The 26,696-nt window shown below is 38.3% G+C and overlaps 3 protein-coding genes across 6 annotated transcripts in view; all 3 read left to right on the top strand.

The window, feature by feature from the left end:
- The first annotated feature begins 357 nt into the window (after positions 1 to 357).
- On the top strand, positions 358 to 6,682 carry LOC119693032 (bifunctional coenzyme A synthase). The gene is made up of 11 exons (XM_048622633.1): positions 358 to 617; positions 802 to 965; positions 1,377 to 1,560; positions 1,745 to 1,924; positions 2,100 to 2,248; positions 2,562 to 2,759; positions 4,070 to 4,158; positions 4,734 to 4,899; positions 5,331 to 5,534; positions 6,060 to 6,280; positions 6,408 to 6,682. The coding sequence occupies exons 1-10, from the start codon at positions 524 to 526 to the stop codon at positions 6,258 to 6,260; spliced, it is 1,629 nt and encodes a 542-aa protein (XP_048478590.1). The 5' UTR covers positions 358 to 523; the 3' UTR covers positions 6,261 to 6,280; positions 6,408 to 6,682.
- On the top strand, positions 6,586 to 9,146 carry LOC105387562. The gene is made up of 2 exons (XM_048622537.1): positions 6,586 to 6,612; positions 7,194 to 9,146. Exons 1-2 carry the CDS (start codon positions 6,586 to 6,588, stop codon positions 9,144 to 9,146), a joined length of 1,980 nt encoding a protein of 659 aa, XP_048478494.1.
- A 611-nt stretch (positions 9,147 to 9,757) lies between these two features.
- The window catches only part of LOC105392105 (autophagy-related protein 101), a 52,484-nt gene continuing 35,545 nt past the window's right edge, over positions 9,758 to 26,696 (top strand). For 2 of the 4 annotated variants that reach the window (XM_048622824.1, XM_048622823.1), the window contains exons 1-6: positions 9,758 to 9,964; positions 10,201 to 10,313; positions 10,475 to 10,703; positions 12,711 to 12,834; positions 15,518 to 15,625; positions 16,736 to 16,894. In XM_048622824.1, the coding sequence (XP_048478781.1) occupies positions 9,875 to 9,964; positions 10,201 to 10,313; positions 10,475 to 10,703; positions 12,711 to 12,834; positions 15,518 to 15,625; positions 16,736 to 16,894 (823 nt within the window). In that variant the 5' untranslated portion in view covers positions 9,758 to 9,874. Of the gene's footprint in view, positions 9,965 to 10,200; positions 10,314 to 10,474; positions 10,704 to 12,710; positions 12,835 to 15,517; positions 15,626 to 16,735; positions 16,895 to 20,478; positions 23,657 to 26,696 lie in introns of those variants that run through there. The other 2 variants (XM_048622826.1, XM_038114684.2) reach the window with 2 other exon arrangements.

Below are 26,696 nucleotides of genomic sequence, written 5' to 3'. Positions count from 1 at the left end.
GACGATATACTCAAGTTTTGTTTTTGTTATTATGATAAGTTAAATTTCCCCATATTTAGGTTTTATTTTTTTGTCGGCAACATCTATGGTTTGAGTGAGAAAGAGAATAGTGCACACGGCGATTGCGAATCTATTTGTAGTTGATCTGAGGGTACGGGTCAAAGTCTCTACATCAGTGATGGTGTGTCAACCTGCGCGACCTGCGCAATGCAAATGGTAGAAACCATCTTGTCAATGTTATTGTCATTGCACAGACTACTTAGAAGAACTAACGTGTGTCATTGTCATGTCAATATTCAATATCATTTCATTTTACAAAATACAAAATAAATAACGCCGATTTATTTTCAACTTTTTATTGTAATTATTTAGATTTCGAAGTTAAGTTAAATCCCAATAAATAAGTTTTGTATTTCCTCACTCCTGGAAATTACAAAATGGTTTTCTGAAAATGAGCAAGAGGACTAGTTTAACGAATTAAAGTTATAGCATGTTAACCTTTGGACAGTAAAACCGATTTACTATGTTTAATATTGGTCGATTATCTATAGCAGTTGTGTTGTTTTCTGTAGCTTTATCATATGTGACTCTCTACCTAATGAATGCTACTAAATCAGGTTCGTTTTCATAATCAGAGTCTTTTCAAATGTATTTCAATTCAGTTAAAGAATATCTAGTCAAATTAGTACTCTCTTAACTGCTACACTTTCATGAATTATATAATATTATGTAGGTACCTAAATGATAAGATTAAGTTATCATAATTTTGTTCATCATCATTTTTGTTTAATTTTCTTTCAGTTACAACAATGGCAAACTATGGCTTACTTTTTGTCTCAAATGTTTCGAAAGTGAACAACTTTTTCCTGAAGTCCTCCAATTATGTGAGGAAGGTGCTGTACATCAATGTCAATTCATCTGACTGTGGTGCCATCAGTCAGCAGATTGTCAATGTCTATTCTAAGGTAAGAAGAATGTTGTTAAACAAACTGACTCTCATGTTACAAAAAGATACTTCAGTGAATATTGAGTCTGATAATGATCAATCAAAACACACACGATTAAATTCTCTCCTCTCTCAAACTATTGCACTACCAATCACTTTTTCCACATCACCAAAAGTTAACTGGTAGAGAATGCTACTAGCATTCAGTTTGCCTATGTACAATTATTATTGTATGTGAAATAAAAAAAATTAGGTATTAAAAATTTTGTAATTTATTATTAGATTCTAATGGTAACTAATATTAGGCTAGATCAGTGTGTAAAAATTTATTATCCAATGCAAATTAAAAATAAACTTGAGTAGGTGAGTGTGAAGCCATGGTGATTATTATTATTTTCTTTACCTATCCATTAATAACATTCTGTTTCAGGTAACATCACAGTGCAATAATTTAGATGTAAGACTTATCCTGAAACCATTTGACAATATAAAGAAAATCAATACAGCTCATTCTATAGACCTCATACTGTATGACAATTCTCTGGCCAAAGAGGTAGACAGATTAAAGGAGTCAGTTGTTAGCCTGCAATCTGGATATAATGTGCAAAGCATAGGTAATATTTAATTTATTTTATCATTATCAACATTTGAGAACATGGAATTTGATTTAAACTTTTGCACCCTTTTATCATTGAAATTCCAAACCTCTTATATTTGAACAGCTGCAATATTATATTGTACAGCCTGATAATTCTTTTAAATTAAATTAATTACAAACATTTTTTTTTTTAATTTTAGACCTCAAAGACGAGCAAACTCCCGAGACTGCAACAGAAACAGTTAAAACATATGAGTATGTGGTCCTCGGGGGCACCTTTGACCGGCTCCACAACGGCCACAAGATACTGCTGTCACAGGCTGCTCTCAGGACCACCAAATTATTAACTGTCGGTGTTACTGATGTCAATATGATCAAAAGTAATTATTATGTGCATTTCCTGGCCTTTTAAATGATACATAAAGGTATTGGAATATCCACTTTGCTCATGTGGAGCTCTCCTGTGTCCAATGACAGTGGAAAACTGTATATGGATAAAATGTAGTCCATAAAGTTTTAATTATATGTATTATTCACATTTTTTTCTAATTTTAGGTAAAAAGCTGTGGGAATTAATTGAGCCAGTAGAAACAAGGATAAAGTCTGTGCTAGAGTTCTTGACTGATATTAACCCCACCATAGAGTATAATGTGCTTCCAATACAAGATATGTACGGGCCCACCAAAGATGATCCTAGATTTCAGGTTTGTTATTACAATATAATTTGAGAAAATAGGTAGAATTTTGCATCTGCATATGTCAAGATCTGCAGAGCTAGCACACTGGTTGAAAACAAGGAGGAAAATATGTGCCATTGTTTTCCAAATGCATGCCAAACTTTTCCAGTCCCTGGTCCTAATCTAATTACGGAAAGCTTCATACCTATACACTTTTAAACCTTATCAAACTAACAAACCGCCTATTCATTCAAACAAAAATACAGTTTATGAGTTTGACAAGGTACAAAAACTACCAATAAAGCTGACCGTATCACGAAACATAAACCATTCCTTCCAGTTAATAGTCCTAAGCGAGGAGACGGACCGGGCCGGGGACAAGGTGAACGAGGCGCGGCGGGAGGGGGGGCTCCCCGCGCTGGACAAGTACCTGGTGGGGCTGGCGGGGGACGCGCGGGCGGCGGGGGACGAGGAGGCCAAGCTCAGCTCCAGCAACCAGCGGATGAGGCTGCTGGGGACCACGCTGAGAGCACCCGAGGTATGGTTATAGATGAGTTATGGTTATAGATAGATATATGTATGGATCAAATATGTTTCTTTATTTGAACACAAGAACAGAATTTACAAAACTTATATATACAAACACATAGGTACAAAAAACTTATAACTAAAAATGATTTTTTCAAGACAACCTTTGGGTGAAAGAATAGTTAAAATTTTTATAATAGTTGAAAGGGATGAATCTTCTTAGCCTCTCGATGACTAGGGCTAGAGCTAGACTATGGTATGTGATTGTAGTCAGGAAAGATTATCCGATGAATCTTCTTAGCGACAAAAACTAGAGCTAGCAGATAATGTTTGTGATCGTGGTGAAAGGATTAGCCAGTCAGATTGGCGTCGGTCGCTGTCTGACTAGGGTGCGCCGGATTAGTTTTAGGATATATGTAGTTGATATGTCAGTCGAGGAGGCTCCTTTCATGCACCCTATTGTATGCATTGGATCCCCAAGACCTTATTTATTTATTTATATTTATTTATATACACTTTATTGTACACATACACAAGCAAACATAAAAGAGAACAGTTACAAATCAAAACACAAGACGTATACAAAGGCGGGCTTATTGCCAAAAAGCAATTTCTTCCAGCCAACCTACGACTGGGTGAAAGATAAATGACATTAGATCCTTTAACTAATTTGAGTAGGTACAATTAATAATTATCAAACAGAAATTAGCCTATGGTTTAAATCTAACCTTAAATTAACAGTGCATGATTACAACATAAAATAAACATAATATTATAACATATATAAAAATATATAACTTATAAAAATTACATCATACTTATATAAATAATACTACATAAATATATATACCTATATATCTATTTTACCTGCCAACCTAATGATTCAAAATAGTGATGTCTAACATTTTTTTTAAAAGTTGCCATTGATGGTGACTGTCGTACTTCCTCTGGCAAGGAGTTCCACAAACATGCTGCCTTCATTGCAAATGAATCGCTATAGGAGGCAGCATTACGATCAGGAATGCTCAACAATTTGTTTTCTACCGATCTCAAGGCTCTACCCTGAGAATGAGAACACAAAAACGAAAACTTGCACTTCAGGTATTGGGGAGATAAGGGGTTATTTAAAACACTGTACAATATGTTGAGAATATGAGTATTCCGGCGAAGGCGAATCGGAAGCCACTGTAATTGAGCTCGATACTCATAATGTGACCTTATCTATTGGATAGCATATTAAGGTAAAGGGATAACAATATAATCGACAGGATTATGATATTCTTATGTAAGTTTAAAATTAATATTATGTGTTTGTTTCAGCCTAACCCGAATATTCCCAAATGGCCGTACGTGATAGGCCTGGCGGGCGGGATAGCGGCGGGCAAGAGCGGTATAGCGGAGCGGCTCAGGTTAGTCGCCATTGTACTGTGTATTTATAGCGTGAAACTGTGATAAGAATACGCACTATGTACTTAGTAATAATAACGTTATTGATAACGCAACTGATGTTGAAAACTCTCGACATTTTTAAGGGTAATCTTGTTTAAAGTCCAGTTTAAAGCAAAGTACACTGAGGGCCAAATTCACGGGTTACATAGAAATCTAAGTTTCATTTCAACCATCTGACATTTAATTACTCCAATTTTATAACAGCCCCATCTTCATTTAAATACATCAATTTCTTCTGCAATATATAGGCAAACGTAGTGTGGGACGCCCTCCAGCTAGATGGGGTGACGACTTGCGAAAGGTGGCTGGTTATGATTGGATGCGGAAAGCTAAAGATCGCATCCAGTGGCGTGCTTTGGGAGAGGCCTACGTCCAGCAGTGGACTGCTATAGGCTGATGATGATGATGATGATGATATTAATTTCTTCTACTAGTACTACTAAGGAACTTTTCCATATTCCGAATTTAAAACTCGCTAGACTAAATGTGTTCTGTGATTTAAAATAATAATAATCACAGACCATCCGCTCCACAGAGCGAAAGGCGCGGCGGTGATCAATTGTGACGTCATAGCGCACGAGCTGTACCGGCCGGGCCTGCCGCTGAACACCACCATCGCTGAGACCTTCGGCAGTGACGTCATCACGAGCGACGGCGAGGTGGACCGGAGGAAACTGGGGCAGATCGTGTTTGCCGATAGTGTGAGTTACGTTTGGAGGAATGGAGGTTATGTATGTGGAGCTGTGGAGTGAATGAATGAAGGATATAGCTATAATATGGACTATTGGCCTTGGAAGAGTTTCGGAACCCACGTAGTCGTGGCGTGAGCATCACTCTACGGACGCTAGTCTGACTGCCCAATCTTTTTACCACAAACAAACACTAGCTAGGGGAAATTCCAAATTCACTATGGTGAAAAACTCTAGTCACAACACCTACTTACGAACTACCCACGGTAAACTACGAACAACAATGACTGACGATAAGTGGTGGACACAAAACTTGTGCAATAAATGACTGAATGATTTCTGCTACATGCCAAACTGATTGATGTACCTACTAGTCAAACTGATAACTTTTCTCATACAAACCTACAGTTCTTCCCCTCAATAACCCTCACTTCCCCTTCCAGAGCCAGCTCCACAAGCTCAACAGCCTAGTCTGGCCGGCAGTCATAGCCGAAGCGTCCCGTCGCGCGGCGGCGGCGGGCGCGGCGGGGGCGGCGGGGGGCGCGGCGGGGGCGCGTGTCGCGGTGCTCGAGGCGGCCGTGCTGCTGCAGGCCGGCTGGGGCAAGCACTGCCACCAGCTGTGGACGGCCATTGTGCCGCCTGATGAGGTAGGGTTCACGGGGTTTCTATGTTGAAGTTGCAGTCGATCTGTGTACCTTGTGATTTGATTTAATCGCGAACTTATTTTGACAACCATTTTCGGATTCAAAATGTATTAAATCTGAAACTAATTACTTAGCAATGTTATTTCGTTTTGACTTCGTGATAGGGCCCCTGTAGGCAAAAGCCTCCCGTATCCGACCTTGCCTATGTCTAGTATTGATTATCTGGCAATATACTTTCGTGCCATTCGGGATACCCATCACGATGAGGAAGACTGATGAAACTCAAATGTCCTACATGGCAAAAAAATATGACTGATTTTTTCGTCATCGTACATCGATCGATAGTCTACCAATATTCAGTACATTTAAATAGCCAACGAAAACATTTTTTCTTGAGAAATAAAACTCTTATATTATGTTACTGCAAAGGCCTCCCCATGCTTACCCTCGGCCTACATTAAAGCTTTTCCCCAACGCTACCACTACAAACCCACTATCATTATTCTAACCATTTAACAAATATTCCAGGCAGTAAAACGCATAATGGCGCGCAACGGCCTGCCAGAAGAAGAGGCCAGACAACGCGTGTTATCTCAACCCTCGAACCAGGAGCAGGTGGCGGCGGCGCACGTCGTGTTCAGCCCGTACTGGAGCCCCGAGCACACGCAGCGGCAGGTCGACCGCGCCTGGGACGACCTGCAGGAGTTGCTCAAGAACAGGGGGGAATAATAGAAAGAATAAAGATTTAGGCCCTGTTTCACAATTTCTGGTTACTTTATTTGGTTTATATTGTCACTCTTTGTAATTATTTTTTAGACAGCATGTATTTTATGTCACAGGTAGCCACTATCCAGACATTGTGATGCAGGCCCTTAGTATTGATGATAGGGTTATGGCCCAGTCGAAATATGAGGAGGAGACAAAGCATTGCAGTGATATGGATCGCGCAGATTGATGCTACGCATTTTATATGAAACGCATTGAAATAATGTACATGTGCAGTGTGCCACAGAGGGATAAAAACACCACGTCTTGTGCCTGGGCGCGGTCGCAAATGTCACTAGTGTACACGTCCAATGTGGTTAATTAAAGTTGTTTGTTAAGTTTAAATTGTTTACCAAAATGATGTTATTATATTTTTATAAACTGAAGTTGGTGTTGTTTGTTCTTTTAATTTTAGTTTGTCTCGAAAATAATTTTTCTTCCTTTCTGACAATGGAATCAAAATCCTATCTGAATAATTTAGTACCAATCCGCTAGAGCTTATTTATTCCAAAATGGTGATATCAAATATTACACGTCATTAGGCATATGGGATTGAATTAGATTGGTGATTATTATGGTAGTGTTGTTCAATCTGTTAGATTGACTTACTGATTATAAATCATTCCGAAATAAGTAAAAATCATTCTCTATTCCGAAGTTTTGTTGGTTGGCTTCACAAGAAAATGTTGCTTTTCCAAGTTTTCATGATAATTTTTAGTTTATTTTCATGCAATGCTCTCGTCCGCCGTACATTGCAAGCTATTGAGCAAAGTGACTTGGAAGAGGAAAAATATATTTTACTGGTAAAATTTGCATTGCATTGGTAAAGGTACTTTTAAAAGTTAAAAATTTGTCCGTCCCTGAGTGCATCCATCTAATGTTTACAAAATTTTCTAGGTGGAAATAATCAAGGACAACTTTAGAGCGCAGTATTGGCAAGTCATTATTTTAGTCGGAAAATATCCCAATGGATTTTATTCCAACTTGAAGACTTTAGGCACTATAGTGACCATCAACAACGACGGAGGCGACCACGAAGTTGAAGATGTCGTTCTCTTCCAACCAAACACTATCGTCATTCAATGTTCGGACGTCACAAGCTTTGATGTAGCGTTGAAAAAAACTCTTCGAAACCCGTACTGGCACCCCCATGCGAACATCATCATCTATCACCAAGGAGACCTAGAAAAATCCGAGATTGCAAGAATATTTTTCATCCTATGGTACCATAGAGTGCCCAATGCTATAATACTCCAGTACGATGAGTCGCAAAGTACTTTCCTCATATCGAAATTCACTCCTTATAACTATGAGAATTATAGAATGTCGAATGAGTACGGATGCTGGACGACCAAGCAGCTCGGCCTGCCCATCGTTGATTTGAAGAAGTTTGTTTGCGTCAGCGGCTGCCATAACGTGACTATAGAGTCCCCGCTACGATACAATAACTTCGGCACATGTATAGGGTACAATACCTACTCGGTAGGGTCAGGCGATATTCAGGCTTTACGAGCAATAGATGTGTTTGAAGACAAAGGCAGCAACCTACACGGGTTCCCACTGCGGGCCTTCATATCCGTAGTGCCGCCGTTTGTGGAAATGACGCGGAACGCTAACGGCTCGCTGACATTCGGCAAGCGCGACGGCAAGATCTGGTCCACGATGGCGCGGCTGCTGAACTTCACCATCGACTTCACCCCGAGCCGCGCCACGCTCACGCACACGTTTGAGTTCTCATTTATAACCCAGCAGTTGCTCAACTTCTCTCAGAGGAAGTTCGAGTTGATTTTGTTTCCGATCTACGTGATGGACACCGTGATCATTGAAGCCGACCTCACGCACCCGTTCAAGCACAGCGGGCTCTGCTTCATGTCGCGCCGCGCTGACTTTGAGACGCTCCTGTTTGACGCGAAGCTTTTCCTCGACAATCTGGGCATATTCTTGGAGTACTCCGCTTGTTTCCTGGCGCTGTGGCTCGGCTTCCACCTGTTCAGCGTGGCGGAGGGGCGCGGGCCCAGCCTGGACCAAGCTGGCAAAGACCTCATGAACACCATAAGAACCGTCCTGTCTACAACTCTGTACAAGCCGTCCCGGAAACGCGCGATACGAATCCTTCTGTTTGTCGCCATTTGGGGATTTTTCATTGTCAACTTCGTCACGCAAGCGGCAATAATATCGTTCTTCACAACGTTTAAAAGAGGGAAGGATTTGGAGACATTCGAGGATATTCTGCAGACGGGCTACAACATAGAGGGGCTGGCGTCTCCCGACGTAGTGTTGCCGGACGACGAGGAGAGGTTTGTTAAAATCAACGCGAAATTCGTGCCGATAAAGAACACGCTGGATTGTCTGCGTAAGTTGGACAATGAGAGCCACAGGTTTTGCCTGAACGAGTGTTCGTGTGCGCGTTATTTCGAGCGGAACTTGTTGAACGCGCGCGGTCAGCAGTTCCTGCACGTGCTGTCGGACGTCGTACACTCGCGCCACCTCGCCATGATGCTGCCCAAGCACTCCGCCATGACGCGGCACTACAACAGACACATGGCCAGAATAGTCGAAGCGGGCCTCGTTGCCAAGTGGGAGGACTATAGGTACAACGACATCAAGGAGGAAGCCCCGATTAAACCGTTGAGTTTTGAAGATTTGGTCGGTATATTCAAATGCTATCTATGCATGGTTGCGTTGAGCTTCGTGGCCTTCTTAGTAGAAATAGGTTTAGGTGTGGGACGCTGGTGTAAAAAGAAGACGGGCGCGCTGTATAAAAAGTGGAAACACACTCGAGACAAGAAACAAGGCAACATCAAATGTGTTAATGCGGCTACACAAACTAAACCGTTTAGGATTTTTTGAAACCTATGTTTCTGTACATACCTAAATAATAAATATATTATATCCCTGCTTAGGTATGTTGTCTATCATTTCCCTTCATGAAAATCATTATAATATACACCGTGGCTATGCTGAAAAAACGTTAGTAGGTAGGTATAATACCAACTTATTACAACAATAGTATATAATAGTAGGGCAAAAAAATAATAGTTTATTTTTGTACCTAATCAGGAACGTAAACAATCTGTATGGTAAGTAGATAATAAACTTTATTTACTTAACATACATAAGTATTGGAAGGTACCATCTACTTATACTAAACTACCTACTATATAGTTTAATAAATTAAATAAGTAGGCCATAGGGCACTACCTACCTTAATAGGTAAAAAATATTTTCTAGGTCACCGCCGTCGTTTGGCAAGGTTCCCAAGTAGATAATTAAATAAATAATGTTGAGATTTTGTTTGATCATAAGTATTATTTTGATTGAAAATCTCTATTTAATGCCATCTAGCGGTGAGTAGCAAAAGTTATAAAACGGAAATGATTATGAACGAAATTCATAATGTCAATGGATACTCTGTGATAGTTTTTATTTATGGCAACATTTTTAAAAAATGACAATATTTTTTTCGATGCTTCTAGTTTGTCTTTGACCAAAATTCAATTTGTCATAAATTACAGCTGTGTTGTGAAAAGGAAAATATTATTATTTTGGTTGTAATTAGCAAAATGTGAGACAATTTCATGGGAAATTCTCATAACAAGGGCAGTGAGCATAGGGACGCCAAGAAAACTGCGCACTCAGATCGCGAAGGACAAGCGTACACAAGTCAGGTAGGTACGGAGCATAGCACGAAAAGTTGCTAATGTCATTCTCAGGTGAAGATACGTAACGCTACGCAAGTTCTTTCATTATCTTCATATCCGGAGATCTATTTTACGCTAATCATTGTGTGAGCTCCCCTTGTCTCATTGGTACAGGGGTGGGATGTAGCGTTGTTCATCATTGTAGTTTGACAGTTGGATCCCTTTGTTTCGCAAATCGCTTAGCATGTTATTTTGGTGTGCAGTTCAGTTTGTCCCAGTTCGTGGGTAACCTCAGCGGGCGCTCCCTGGCCAGCGTCGCCAGCGCCCAGTCGACGAGCAGCGCGGCGCGGCCTTGGTCGCGGATTTCTAGGCGAAGGTTAGTGGAATTCATTAAAATGTGTCCTAACCAACACTTGTGTCACAGTTCCATCCATGTGTTCGTTTGTGTATTTACAAAATTTAAATGTGTCTATTTGTTTTATGGAATACTTTTGATCTGGTGTTGAATTCTGGGTTAAATGTAATTTATTGTTTTAGGTGGAATGATTCTACATTGAGGAGTCCTCTGGAGGCTAGCAAAACTGCTTGGCCAGTAGCTCATAAGGAGTCCATATTTCTTCCCGAGTTCCCCATCTCAACAGACTTGCTGCAGAAAGATTTTGAAATAATAGAGCACATAGCTAAAGGAGCATTCGGGGAAGTGTGCCGCGTTGTCAAACTTAGTGTGAACAAAGAATATGCATTAAAAGTCCTTCACAAGTCTCAGGTATGTACAAAACACAATACAATCTTTTTGCATGTCTTGTACCACTTAAACTATGATCAATTGATCATTACACACAACATTACATTTTGCATTGAATGAGTATTAATAATTTCAGCGTAATTTATTAAATATGCCCACTTTAAATTCAGAACTAAAATGTATGTTAATAAAAATTGGCAACTTCTCTTATCAATATGCTGGAGCTTATCTGGCTGACCCATTAATGGAGAACTGTTTATCTTGTAGGTAGGCAAATAAATTCATTTTATAATATCCATTAAGATAACTATTGATAAAATTTATTTCCTGGCACAAATTATTGTTACAATGCAAAAAATGAGGATGTGTGTGTTTATTGACTGCACAGTCATAGCTAGATTAGGAATTTGTAACAACCAAACAACTTCATGATTTCATACAAAATGACTAGCCACAGGGTGTAAACATGAACGTGTTTGAGTGTGAAATAGGGGTTAGTACTAAACTAAACAAGCACATTTCTAAGAAAAAAATACATACAGGATGTCCTATAAGGCACTGTCATACTGATAACCAGTAATATAAATCATAATTGTAATCCACTTTTGTTTTTAGGAATTTGTGAAATTCGCAATAAAAAATATATAAAATCACAATACAATAAAGTAAAACAGCAAAAAAAGTGTTATAAGCACCAAAAAAACCCTAAACAATAATTAATCGTAAACTTTATATCACAAAGCATAAGGCATTTTAATCTGGCTAATCCTCAAGATGCCTTGTTAAAACTCTAAAAAGCGTAAAGATTATGTCATTCTAATAATAACACGCGGAACAACTAAGTAGGTATTTAATTAAAGTGACCTTCACACTGGCTGGGTAGAAGATTAACAACTCCTTGTTTAAGTTCAACTCAGGTCAAGATGTGTTCCTCATAAAAACTAATAGGCAGCTGCTTCACTACACTTTTTTGTGCTAAACATGTCAATTAGAAAAGTGAATAGGGAATTGGTAGAGCTCCCATATTGGTACTCTTAAGTACCAATTAATTACTGCTGGATATAATACACATAGACAGGAAGGACACATAGTGTGGCACTCCTTAGGAGAAGCTATGTCCTGGACTGGTGACTATTGTCAGCTTCATTAGTAGCTATACAATTTTGTACCTTGTCAAACTCACAAACAATCAATGTTTGAATGAATGGACGTTTTGCTGGTTTGACAAGATACAAAGTGTATATTCTAATGAAGCTGCCTGCTGATGAAATGATGATGACATACACTTCAAATTTTAGTCATGAATTTAATTTTGTTATTATGCTATTTACACACTTTCGTTAAGCGAATCGCTTTGCACATGTTAATCAGTCACAGACACATCTGCTAATTTGAAAGAGGAAGTAAAGTTGACGGTCGATTAACGATAATGATAATAAATGCAACTTTAGGTATCTCTTTTGTGTTTTACATCTGTATAATGGAACAGCGTGGAATCAGTTTTTATTACTTATACTTACTGTTAGATTCAACTGAATTTTAGCTGTTGTGATGTGCTTTTAATATTATAGGTTTTTCGATTGAATCCAAAATTACGGATTAAAAATTATGGTATGCTACGCACGAGAATGAAATAAGGCACTTCACGTTGACATACCTAAATCAATATTTATATTTCACAATAATTAATTCCTCTGTTTATGTGTCAGTGTAATTTAGTACTTAACAATGATATGCATTGTTATATGGTTGGGCAAAAACCGGTGTCCCTATTTTAATGAGCGAACTGCCCTTTCTTTACCTGCGTCACTACCCCTAAACTGTAAAAATAAACGTAATGTTTGTTACAAACTGTATCCATTTAAAACATTTTTAATTAATAGCAAAGTTTATTATAAGCGTATCTTCAGAATGACCCCCTGATTGACTCTCAGCTTTTACACCCTTTGTCAACACCCTCTATAAGTCCAACTAAGCTTCATACTTCGTACAAACGCACCTTAACTTCCCACAATAACTAATCTCCAGATAATAAGTGAGAACGCGGTGCGTCAAGTGAAGCAGGAGTCGCACATCCAGCAGGTGTGCGGCCACCACCCCGCGCTCGTCGCCGCCGCCGCGCGCTGGCAGACCAAGAAGAGACTTTATATACGTGAGTATTTACAAACAAACACTAATATACCTAATAATAATAATATTATGTGAGGATATCTCACACACAGCCATGCGACCCCAAACTAGGCCGAGCCTTTAGTATGGGTATCGGACAGCTGGTATATCTACTCAGATACACATAACACCCAAGACCCGAGCACAAATATCTGCCCCAGCCGGGAATCGAACCAGGGACCTTCAGTATAGCAGTCAGGGTCACTTATAACTTCAAACTGATTATCTGTCACTTATTATTTTTACTTACTGAAGTCTGTTACCCAATAAATTTCTTATTTCTTATCTTATAACTGAGGTAGACGCGGCAGATTCCCCAAAAGATGAAACGCTTCATCGAGTGGAAATTAGCTCCCTTCCATTCGTGCCGTACCTTTCGCTCCTACTTTTATTAGATATTGCCACCCAATTTTATCGCATTGCTTTTTGAGTGACGATTTGCTTAAGTCTTTGTTTATAACATCTTCGTGCCGTTGCAATGACTCATGTGTCGGCACTTTTGTTTGTACTCCCTAAAGTGGGTATGAAAAGTGACAAAGGAAACTGCAAGTTGGTGTATCGTTTTTGCCGGAACGACGTTTTTGACTTTCATAAGGAAATGATAATATTGTAGCTGTATTTATGAAAAAATATAATATAATCATGAAAGCATGGTTGCGAAATCGCTTTTTTATATCAACTGACCGATCATCAGTCACACAAGTTCAAACATCTGTGAGCTGTAAAATTGAACAAAAAACTTTGCCCGTGCTCATTTGTTTTTTTTACGGTCAAGGGACTCCTTGGGCCCTTTTCTTTTCAAACTTGACGTACAGCATTTGTAACTGTCAACAAAGTTTTTTTTATCGCAAAAACTACCGGTCACGTTTCTTATAAATAAAGAATACAATCTGTGTATACTTCCCCGCTAATCATCCAATCGTTTTGTTTTACTCATTGTGCATATAACGAGTACCTAATATGTATTATACAATAATGATGGTAGATTAACAAGTCCACTCTTAATTGGTTGAATAGACGTGAGTACGTGCTAGTACCCACTGAGTCACTAGTGCCGCCTGTGATTGTCACTAGCCGGCGTGGTGATCAGTTATCTCACAGTATTTATTACGACTGGTTCTTGTGTCTTGTGTACCGTACTGTTTATACAGGGTGTTAAGAAGGGTATAGTAAGACGAAAGAAGGTGGCTCAGTGGGTCTTTCTAAACAGCTTTTGCTGTACTAAATTAGCAATTTGTTAATTTATCCTATAGTAGGCATGTGACTTTTTATAATGGAGAGTAGTCATGTTTCGCGAATTATTCAAAGTCGGCGAGTAAAATTTTTTCAGAATAAGCTCACTCTTTTTGGGGTCACTGTAAGACTTGCAACACCCTGTATTGCTGTGCTTACACAAATGTAATTGATGCCAAATAGTCCAGTAACAATACAATTATCGCACAGTTTATTTGTAAACAAGAAGTGTATTTTACTATTTTTAGAAATTGGGAAACACATTAATGTCGATAATGGCACTTTAGACTACTCATCGAATTTAATTATTACGTTAATGTATAAACACAGATGAAAGACTATCGGGAATCGATTAAAAGCAGAAATATTGCATCGTTTTTTTTTCTCTAAAAGCCTTTCCTTCTAATTTAAGTATAAATTATTTATATAAGTTTTTCACTGTTTTACGCAATAACTACTTAACTGATTTAGTAATAAAGTACTTTATTAGGTATCTCATGAAATTTTACATCTGTTTCAACGTTTGTTTTATACGGTATTGGACAGCGCTAAATGTCTGCTTTACGTACCTATGTCTATTTTTTTGTGGTTACATTGACATCCATTAATACCAATTAATAAAGTAACAAATCTTCTGAACGAACTAATTCAAAATAAGAGCTCATTGGTAGAAGTGGGTTGTTATTTGTCGACACGTTTCTTTTGCACTGACACTCCATCTAGCTCGTATTAAAAATATTGTTGATGAGGCCTGTAATATAATTTCGCATATATCACTATACCTACAGCGTAGATGGATATCCAGTAATTGATAAGTTTGTGAGGTGACTGCCCCGAGTGCGTTATCGGTGTTGTGGCTGCATTAACGACGTCTAAGTGGGCCACTGGGTCACTGGGGCTTTCAGCTTGGAGCGTAAATCTAAACGCATATTCACTAATAATAATAATAAGTAAACGGTGGCTCGGTTTGTTAGGGGTATCGGCCACTGTAAATTACTTGTTTTCAATTGGTGGGAATATTAGTGCTGAAAATTTAATAGCTTAAGTGCCAATTTCGTCATAGACGCATTAGAGCATAAAGAGTCAAGAATTTAATATGGAGATGACGTATAATTGATCAACCTTTCCCTGGTTACGATCTAACCGACTATGGAGAAATTGGAGCTAAGCCTGGTTTATGTTACTCTCCAGTATCCCTAATGAAATCCTCACAAATAAAACAGTCATACAATATCCCGTATATGCGGAGCAAGAACAAATAATAACATTACATTATTTATTTTTATTTATATATCATAGTTTAAATTAGATTAATTTGTGATTGATAAACCTTTTTAAATCAACGAGAAATCTCTGTCCAATTAGACGCTTCTTTCGTGTACACCTTCTGTTTATGTACTCGTATATTTATCTAATGTTCCGTTGTGTTTCAGTTTCAGAATACATTCCCGGGGGCGAGCTGCTGGCGCTGCTGGACAAGTACGGCAAGCTGCCGGAGGAACTCGTCAAGCTGTTCGTCGCTGAGATCGCCGTAGCCATCGGTGAGCTATTCATTTATTGATAATTTTATTGGACAGTTTATAAATTTACAATCAGGTGGAATTAAGGCTTAAAGCATTTAATGCCAGTCAATCTGCTTCTTCAGCCTTCCAGCGTCTACTCTGTGGGCGAGACACAATTGTTTTTTAATTGTGTCTGTTTCACGGGACTCAACCAGTTAATATACAAGGTATAATTTTATCAGTTATCCTTGACGACGTGTCCTGGAGTAGTAGGCACTTGTATATTGCTGCACGAATCTTCGCACGCAAGAGTTGCGTTTTTTTTTCCAAATAATAGTCTTGAGATATAATATCGTATCGCTACATCGAATATTAATAAGGACTTAGGATATTATACGCTTTTTATAAGTAATAATTTAGTAAAAATACCTTTTAAGATTGCATGTTGTTGGCCGAAAGTGGCCACATTCCCCGGAAATTCTTATTATTATTATTGATAACACTAATAAATAAAAACTAAATCTAGTAATATACTAAATCTAATAGTATTTGGTTAGGCGCACACTTAGACAATAGTTTTGATAAGATAATCAAGTTGACTTCTAACTTCTAATAGCTCCTATCACGATGATTCAGGAATTGTCTGTTTAAATAACAAATGTCATGATATGAATCTGTGACTCCTCGTGATGAGATGTGAAATATAGCACGAGTCCTATGACAGCTGTCACGTCCATACATTTTATTTGTCATTTGTTCGTTCCAAATAAAAACGAACTGAATCTGTCACTCAAACATCATTCTACGAAGCATAGTAATATTATTCTCATCTTCATTCACTCACTTATAACCTTATAATTAAATTCATTTATTCAAGTAACAAGACTCACAGAGACTAAGGCCTGGGTCTCCTATTTACGCCGTAGGTCGTGTCCAGCGTCACGCCGTAGGCCGCGTCACGATGCTCACTATACAAATGTACTGATGCGGTCTCCCTCACACGCCGACGTTGGCGCGTAGACGCCGTAGGTAGGCCGTAGGACGTTGATCGAAATGTTTACGTCAAAGTCGGACGCCGCATATAGCATAAAATAGGAGACCCAGGCCTAAGTAGACACGGTTTAAGATGACACTTATTACCTCTTCCAGACTTCCTGCACAACTCGGGGGTCATCCACCGCGACATCAAACCTGAGAACATTCTACTGGACGCGTCCCTACACGCGCGCCTCGCGGACTTCGGCCTCGCCAAGTGGCTGTCCGCGGGCGCCCGCACGAACACCCTGTGTGGGACCTTGAAGTATATGGGTGAGTGGATGAAACAGCTTCCCATGTCTTGTTACATTGCAAAGGCGTGGAGACACTGCGATCAAAAATCCTCGGATCTCCGGGGTCCCTCCGGGAAGTCATGAGCAACCTAGGTCGTCTTCTGGCTTTCTGGCGTGAGCTTGGGTGGCTTAATAGCTAGTCACCCCATAGGTATTTCACGCATAATGGCCCACCTTGGAGGCTAAATGCGGAAAATCTGCTCGCCATTATAGATAGATAGATAGATGGGTGAGTTGATACAATATGTTAGCTGCCGCTTGTGGCTCTCAGCACATGTAAGCGTAACGTAAACGGATAGCCTTTTTTAGGGTTCCGTAGCCAAAATGGCAAAAACGGAACCCTTATAGTTTCGTCATGTCCGTCTGTCCGTCTGTCCGTCTGTCACAGCCGATTTACTCGGAAACTATAAGTACTACAGTGATGATATTTGATGGGAATATGTGTTGTATGAACCGCTACAAAAATATGACACTAAATAGTAAAAAAAAGAATTGGGGGTGGGGCCCCCCATACATGTAACTGAGGGATGAATTTTTTTTTTTCGATGTACGGTGGCCTGTGCCTAAAAGTATACAGGCGGAGATTTTAAAATAGCGATCTCAAGCTCACATGCTGCTCAAGCACATCCACATAAACACCACTGCTACACACATCACACACAACACGTCCCCGGATTTATAACAGATGTAGCTGGTCCCTTCATCATCAGGGATCGCTATTTTAAAAACTCCGCCTGTATACTTTTAGGCGCAGGCCACCGTACATACCCGTGTGGGGTATCAATGGAAAGGTCTTTTAAAATGATATAAAGTTTTCTAAAAAACATTTTTCTTAAAGTGAACGGTTTTTGAGATATCAGCTCTCAAAGTCGTAAAAAGTATGTCCCCCCCCTCTATTTTTATAACTACGGGGTATAAAATTCTAAAAAAAATTGAGGTGATGCATGCTAATTAACTCTTTCAACGATTTTTGGTTTGATCAAAGTATCTCTTATAGTTTTTGAGATAGGTTGATTTAACTGTAATTTACATAATAAGTTTATTATATTTGCTGCTACGGAACCCTTTGTGCGCGAGCCCGACTCGCACTTGGCCGGTTTTTTTTTTTCTGTCAACCAGACCTTCGCGAGCTCGCGTTCTACTGGTTAACAGAAGAAAAAGAGGCGATCTCTTTGCGTTACGCTTACGCTTATATGTGCGGTGACCTTATGGGTGATGTTGATGATATATGATTGATAGCAGAGATGCCGCTACCTTTGTGCCCTGTTACGTTTGATTGACAGATTCGTATGCTTCTACCAGGTAAAGGTGGTTTTCTGTTGAAAATTTACAAATGACAGATAAAATGAATGGATTTGGCAGCTGTCATAGGGCTCATGCTATATTTTACTAAGTATAGTACGGTGGCCTGCGCCTAAAAGTATACAGGCGGTGTTTTTAAAATAGCGATCCCTGATGATGAAGGGACCAGCTACATGTTTTATAAATCCAGGGACGTGTTGTGTGTGATGTATGTAGCAGTGGTGTTTATGTGGATGTGCTTGAGCAGCCTGTCAGCTTGTTATCGCTATATTAAAAACTCCGCCTGTATACTTTTAGGCGCAGGCCACCGTACATGTACTTCTCTGATATACACATACGTATATTATGCTTTACCTTTCAAGAGTGTGAACGAAACCTTGACGGAAGGCGCTCTTTGGGCGTTTGCACGATTGGTTACATGATACTTATCTATGTAAATCTGCACTACATTGGTAGAAAAGGCTCTATTAATGGTCGGTATGTGCTAAAAATTAGAACTGACGCCGCCATCTTTTATTCGGATATACGCAAACGCACTAAATGCACTATGGTGCATTAGTACGGTCCGTAGTAAGACTAGTACGGTCTGCTTTACTTACAAACCGTCAAACAATAAAAGACGGTTTGTGAGTGAGTGGTTTTACAATAGACACCACTAGAGGCGCTGCATTGTGGATTATGGATGCTATATCTGGAAATAAATGTTTAATAATAATAACAATTGTATGTAGTTCTCTAGTTACAAAAAATTGTTGATGATATACAGGGTGTAATTTTACATACTCATACCAATGCATTTAAAATATTATTCGAGCATGATTTGATTGGGTTAATTTATGATTCATGAAAAATAAGATTCATTAATGCTATTATTGGGATAAATTCATACATAAATATATTTCATGAGCATCTCTTTAGGGTAATTTCATCGCACATATTAAAGGTGTTTTAAAGTTTTGAGGCTATTTGATACATGTGACTTAAAAATGTTGAGCAGCATTTGCGAAAATTTGATTGTGTACTAAAAAAGCTACCTTTTCACAAGGGGCATATCTAAAATATTCCGTGATTGATTATAAAGGTTGCTGCAGCCTTGCTGGAAAAGAGGGTAGTCATTCTGAACAACTTTTATTTGGTTTTGTAGAGTCATCATCTCAGTTAACAAATTTCGATATTATTAAACTCCCTTTTTCTAACACCCTGTAGAAAAGTAATTGACCGAGCTAATATGAATCCATAAATTAAATGTGTGTTTAATGTAAAATTGTGGTGTGTTAATAAAATATGCCTGTTTCCATAATTAGCTTTATTGTCCATCCTAAATGCCAATGCCTTGAGCGTACAATCAAGGTCTTCTACAGCTAATGTGTTGTATAATCGTCCATTGTCTTGATTATTTCGTATTAGTTCAATAAAAGTGTGCTAGCCTTGAGGGCCGTGTGTTTGTTTTGCTTTTTAAGTGGTAAGTTGAGTGATTATATTTTTATTGCCCTATTTTTAACATAATGACTCGATCTAAGGAGTACGCTCTATTTATATGTTAAGTAGGAATGTGTAAAAATAAATTGTGATGGAACTGAGCTCTTTGAAGTCGATAATTATTTCTAAAATGCTAAATTGCTTCTAGATGATTGCTATTAGAATGATGAAGTAGGATGATTTTCTGCCAACTATAAATGATCTTGTTGGGACTGCATGTGGATAATAATAATTCCATACCGTAATAAATCATCATCATCGTCAATTCCATACCCTAATTGCCGTATCGTTATTTAAATTTACAATCAAACTCACCCGCACCGGCTGCCTCACTATCGAGCAGACAGGCGTTTGCCTGTGAGACTCAAGTCTTAATCTCATTATATCAACTGATAGTTTTATACCGGAGTTCTTAGGGATATTAATACACCATCACAAATGTCCACACTCCTTAGATCACCAAACAAGCCATGGATGTCCTGTATACTTCTTAAAATATAACTTGATGTCTGTGACAGCTATCATTGAGATGAAAACCATAAAGTTTGATATAACTTAAAAAGTAAATGTTGCTTAAAATGTCAAAAACTTAATTAAAAAAATACAACTATAACTATAACACATCTGCGGACTGCGATAGATATCAAGTTATATTCTGACGACATTTGTAATTTTTGACACATAGGTACTTCCTACACGTTCTGTCAAAAACAAATACTCAGGTATGCCATGGATAAAAACACCACACTGAAACCTCTAACTAAACTCTCCATTCCTTTCCAGTGGCAGCGCTGTGGTAGCGGCGACCATGGACTGACGGCGGCGCCATGAACGCGCGCAGCATCACGTTCGAGCTGGCCATGGAGGGCCGGCAGGTGGACGAGGTCGTGGCCAGCATCTTCCACACCGTGCTGTTCCACCGCTCCTGCGGCAAGTTCACCTACAACAGCGAGGAGAGCTACTCCATACGCACCGTCAGCTACGTCGATGTCGACTGCGATTTCATAGACTTCACTTACGTTTGCTGCGCGTCCGACGCGCTAGGCAGAGAGGTTCGCAGAGAGATATCAGACTTTTCAGAGCTGTTGCGGGCAGCCGACGCGGCGGCAGGAAGCATTAGTCTGGAGTTCTTCCAGAAGCGGCGCGCCCGATGGCCCTTCCAGCCCGAGTGCGTGCCGTGGGAGGTGTGGACCGTGTGCTGCGAGCTGGCCGACCACCGCGCCGACGACCCCAAGCACGAGAGCGTCGTCGAGATGCTGCAAGACAAGATAGTCTTCATCACAGAGATCATCAACCGCCACGAGTATGTGCCGAAGATGCCGAGTCGGTCGGACGTGGATCTGATATTTGATACGTCGTACGGGGACATACAGCCGTACCTGTTCAAGGTGCACTACAGCCTGGCGGGCGCGCCGTCGTCGTCGGTGGGCAACACTGTCAGGAAACTCATCCGGGATACGCTCGCCTTGTGATTTGTCGGCGACAGTAACAGTCGAGGATCTTTCCATCGATTTTGCAGCCCTGTAGAACTTGATTGTTGTAGTCCCTTGCTGTATAAACAAACCAAGCTGAGGCTTGCAAGCGATTTCTATGGGAACTGTCGGTGTCATGTTTTGATGTATCAATGTGTTTATACTTATAATTTTACTAAATTTTCATAGCGAAACACCCGGAATGTCCCGGCGATATATCGGGTGTGCACTTGCTCGATTTTAATGAAGCTAATCTGTATTTTCGTACTTACAAACACTTTGACAATAAGACTCCGTTTGGGTAAAAGATATACATTTTGATAATTAGCACAAAAATATCTAGCTACACTTACACTAACTTTTTGTATTTAGTCTGGATGTTGTGTTTACTTAATTTCATGGTTACCTGATTTCTGTACTGTAACTTTTGTCTCTATAATTGAAGTTCGATTGCCTAAAAATATATTTTTAATTGATTAATTTATCTGTTGTATTATTGTTATATGGTTAAAGTTAGAGCTTTAGTTGGTAATTTCTAGTAATTACTTTGAGAGCTAGGTCTCATAAGGCTGGTTGACGTGTCCACTCATTTATATGATTTAAGGTTTGAATTTATCATTTAAGCTACGGTATTGCGTTATTAATTAATAGCGCATTAGTTTTTTCATTCTCATTCTGTCGCTACCAGAATTACGGCTATTATTTGTGTAAGACGCAAAATATAAGTAATACTTATACTGGTATTTGGCCGAGAAGGAAGTTCTAAGAATTTATACTTAATCTTAAATAACGCTCTTCTTAATGTTTCGCAAATTTAAAATATACGTATATATGTGTGTGTACATAGATTTTACAAGTAGTTTCACTTTAAGATGTCATTAATAATATGACCATAAGGTAATAATATATTATGTAATTTTTACCTTTTGTCGATGAATAACTTTATAATAATTATAATTTATAAGTAAGTACGTAAGTTTATAAAACATTCGTTTTATTTAAGGTGGTATGGCCTGCTCGACAGTTAATTTAAGAAATTTTATGGTGATCAGTGATTAGGCCTTCGCCTTAAATAAGATATTTTTCTCTACACACTATGACTTTAGTGATAGTTCTTTGGCATAGTTGTTGTATAAAATATACGCGATTTTTTGTGTGCTGTTTGAACATTTGAGAATATATTAAGAATGGGTGTCAGATTTGTATTGTGCAGTTATTTGTACAGATAGTATGACGTGACTTGCGCAGAGTGTCTACAATTCATTGTACATATTTTATCGATTATGTTAGCTATGATATGGCAACTAGTTGTAAAACAGTTTTTTTTACTAAGATTGTATTTCTTTTAGTTAGGTGTAAATAACTACGAATTTTCTCATTTTTATCGTGTAATAAAGCGAAGATTGCAATTGAGAGCTTTATATTAAGGTTATAATATATATTAACGATTCAATTTATACATTACGAGTAAGTAGTGCTCTTAAGTGATTAGCGTAGCGATGGTGCATGGAATTTCTCATAGTATGTAATTTAACATAGTTATAAACATTTCGACGCGTGTAAAATTATTATTAGCCTGTGTATTTTATATGTGCACTGTTCAAAATGATGCCGATGTGATGTTTTGTGTGTAGTGTGCGTTCGTAGCGGCTCTTGTCACTATACTTACTGTTTTCAAAGATTTTATAAAATCGCCTATTAGCAAACTTGATAAAAAATGTCTTATGGAAGTTTATTTCATAATATTTCTATCTCCGACGGAGCTGCATGCCAACATGGCACTGATTTCGTGACTACGAAATGAATCCATCCAATATTAAACTTCTCATGTTTTACTTCCCTACCTCAATGTGTGAACTAGGTTTAATGATCGATGTACCAATATGCTGTCTCGTGGGAGACCTCCTAGCTAAGAAACTTCAGTAATCGATGTAGAACCAGCACTAATCATAGGTCACTATATAACTGTAACTATCCACCAAAGAGATGACTGTTCCGGAAACAGCTCTTCATATCTGATACAAATAATCTTCGCTTCACTCGCTGTGTACAAATATGCTTGATAGACAAAATGTATCTCATATCATTACGGACGTACCTTCTCTTGTATTCTCAAGTCCAATTTTGAGTTAAGTTTTCTTTTGAGCGGCTAGAGAAGCGACTCTGAGGAATGCTCAACTGAGAATTGGACATAAGAACAGTGTTATGTATTTTCTGAATTTTAACAGGCTATTTTGGATAAGAGTGATTTGTTTAAATAACTTGTAAAAATGATTTAGAAATGTGTAAACTCACCATGGCCTTATTTGAAAGAAAATTTAAAATGCATTATCTTGAAGCGTGTATAATAAATGGCTGTTACATATTAGATTTTATGATTATAATGAGGAGACGTGAGGTATATGTTGTGATCAATAGTTCAAAAATAAGAAAAAAAGAATTGTCTTGTGATAATTTATATAAAAATTTAATAAACGATAAAAGTATTACTTTTTTGTTTTATTAAGGGCCCGTACAGGGTGACGTGCCCCGCCAATTTTGGGTTTTCAATGCTCTTCACACAGCACACGCAGTGACACGCACACATGTAAGTTTGCACAGTGGGTCGATAAACTTTTACTCGCCAACGTTATTGACAATTATGTTCAAGTACATTTTGGGTGATTTTAGGGTAAGTAAGTATAATTCTTACTTACACTGGTAGGCACCAGGAAAGAGTAGAAATTAATAGGGGTGCCACTTTACTCTATACTCGGAACCCGATTAGCTTTCTCAAACAAATGTGGTATTTACTTGTAGAAAGGTAACTACAAGTATTAAAGTGTAGATAATAAGTTTCGGGCATCCTCCAGCCAAATGAACCCCGACGACAAAGCAAACATAGTGTCGCAAAAGGGCTATACTAAGCCAAAAGGGGGTGACTCAAGGAGTCATTCTGGACAACTTTTGTTCTACGAGATTGGCAAATTCGCGAAAAAAAATATTCGTTTTCCATGGTAAAAAGTCACATGCCCAACAAAGTTTCTATTTTGATGTATGAGGTATTGTTAGAAGCGTATTGATGGCGCGATGGTTATAGGCTATGTGACGTTCCATTAAAATGTACATAGCGCCCTCTAGAGGACATAACGTGATGATCGAAAAAATAATAATTCAACTTTGCCGTGTAAGGTATCAAATGAAAGGGCTTGATTTTCACATTACAAAAATATGCATATTGAAGGTATTTAAATAACAACACCAAAATTATTGAAATAAAAAATGATCATGAACTACTGACGTAAAATTTCATAAAATAAAAACAACTAAAAAGGTACAAATAAAAAAATTGCAATTATAAACAAACGAAAAACCCGACTGTACGCTAAAAACATGAAAACAAGTCCCAATGTTTATGGAAAGTATCGCAGGCGGGGAACAACTTGACCGCCACTCAAGGCCGTTTTCTAAGTAACATTCAGCCAAATGGTGAACCCTCTGCTGGTCCCCGCCTACGATACTTTCCATTAACATTGGGACTTGTCAAGAAAACTCAACAGGGGTTTCCATACTTAAGTGAACAGGACTGAAAACCATCACACTTTTTACCTTTAAATTGCGCTAATTTTGTTAGTTTTTCTGTTGAATTTTGTCCACCTTTTCTGATTGTTTTGGCCATATCTTGGTGATACCTAAATCGATTTGATATTGAAATATCTCATTTGAAAGCTTATAAGTTGACAATGTTTTTAAGCTGAAGTGCACAAAAAATTGTTGTATGAAATTCTTTTTTAATTTAACTTATTTCTTTTTAGGTTTTGAATATTTTTAAAAAATGTTTATCTATTTTGAGGTATTGTGTCTAATTTAAGTCAAATAATGCACATTTGATCATTTTAATAAGTTTATTAAGATGTTACTAATTCAAAACAAACAAAAAAAGTATTGAAATATGGCTAGTTTTTTTATTTTCGGTTTTAAACATGAAATTTTGGCAAAAATTCAAAAAATCTTTAAATATTAAATATCTTAGAAATGGTTAAGTTTCGGATAATGAATTATAGGGTATAATCGACTGGAAATGCCTTCCTCTATCACCTCCTGAAAGGATCAGGTCTACTTACCAATAACCCTGTATACCGCTTTTTCAATACCTTTAAGTACATTTTTTGGTAGCAGCATAATATTTTTACTTAATTTTAGGGTTTCGAACGTCAAAAGAAAAAAAGCAACCGTTATAGGATCTCTTTGTCCGTCTGTCTGACTGACTGTCTGTCACCGCCCTTTTTCTCAGAAACGGGTAAAGATATCAAGCTGATATTTCGCATAGATGGGGAGTACCCCAAAAAAAATATTATGGTACTCCCTGTCCCACACAAGTAAATTGGGGCTTATATTTTTTCCAGTTATTTTGATGTGTATCCTTTTTTTGAGTCATTCGTCAAGTCGCGCGCCTTAGACTCGCGCGCCACGCGCAAGTTGCCCCTCCCGTATTAACCTACTTTTTTTGTCGTGAACTCGCTCGACTGTGAAAATATGTAGAGTCAACCACAAAAGTAATAATTTATTATGCTTAAGGTAACTACTTAAAATGTATAGGGTATTTTATAGGACTTTACTTTAAAATAAAATCAGTAATTAATCTCGCTTGGCAAACTGTTCTCTGCGAACACCAACCATTTTTATTTGTTCGGTCTTTGTTATATTTATAACCTGCACGAAGCAGTACCGACTTTCCTTGCTGGGATGTTATGATTTCATGTGCAATTTTATTACTAAATGGACCTGCTTGCGATGAACTTCCTGGAAGTAATTCTTACAGTTAGGTCTGTCTCTTTGACCAATGAAATAAACGAAATTTGTTTTAAATTTTAGTGCTAATTCGATATTTAATGTAACGGTAACACAACGAAAACGTAACACTGTGTTTATATTACGGCAAAGTAGACTTGGTAATATAGTAAAGTTAATTTATTATAGGCTTACCCCCACAATACATAAAAAACAGTAAAAACTGCCACATTTTAATATTTTTGCGCTGTAAGTAATGCACTGTACATCTCTGCTTCGAATTAGGAGTAACACTAAAACGACATCACTAAAACAATGTAGTTTTAATGACGGTTTTTGCAACAAAAACAAGGACATAGCTATGGCAGGTAAAATTTGCGCACGGCATGAGAGAGATAGCAAACTTGGGTATCATGCGTCATAGGTCACATCCCCTTTTGCCTTATTCCGCACTTCCAACAGAGGCTTTATTGTATCTTTATCCCGAAATCAAAGCATCTTCTTTAATGGCGACTGTCTAGTCGGTACCTTCTTATGCTAATCAGCCAGGGAGACAATATTTAACTATATTTTTTAGTTTCAATTCGTTTGCATCTGACCGTACTTTACATGGGCTCGCGAGTTGACGATATAAAAAAACAGAAGATGCCAACTCGCGTGGCGCGCGACTCTAAGGCGCGCGACTTGACGAAGGACTCCTTTTTTTTCTTTGTTGTTTTGTATAAGTATGTGTTTCTTTTCTTTAAATCTGTATTTTTT

This window comes from Plutella xylostella, chromosome 8, assembly GCF_932276165.1.
Source record: "Plutella xylostella chromosome 8, ilPluXylo3.1, whole genome shotgun sequence".
Classification (NCBI taxonomy): domain Eukaryota; kingdom Metazoa; phylum Arthropoda; class Insecta; order Lepidoptera; family Plutellidae; genus Plutella; species Plutella xylostella.
The sequence above is the reverse complement of the archived record's forward strand: the minus strand, read 5'-3'. Positions and strand labels throughout refer to the sequence as shown.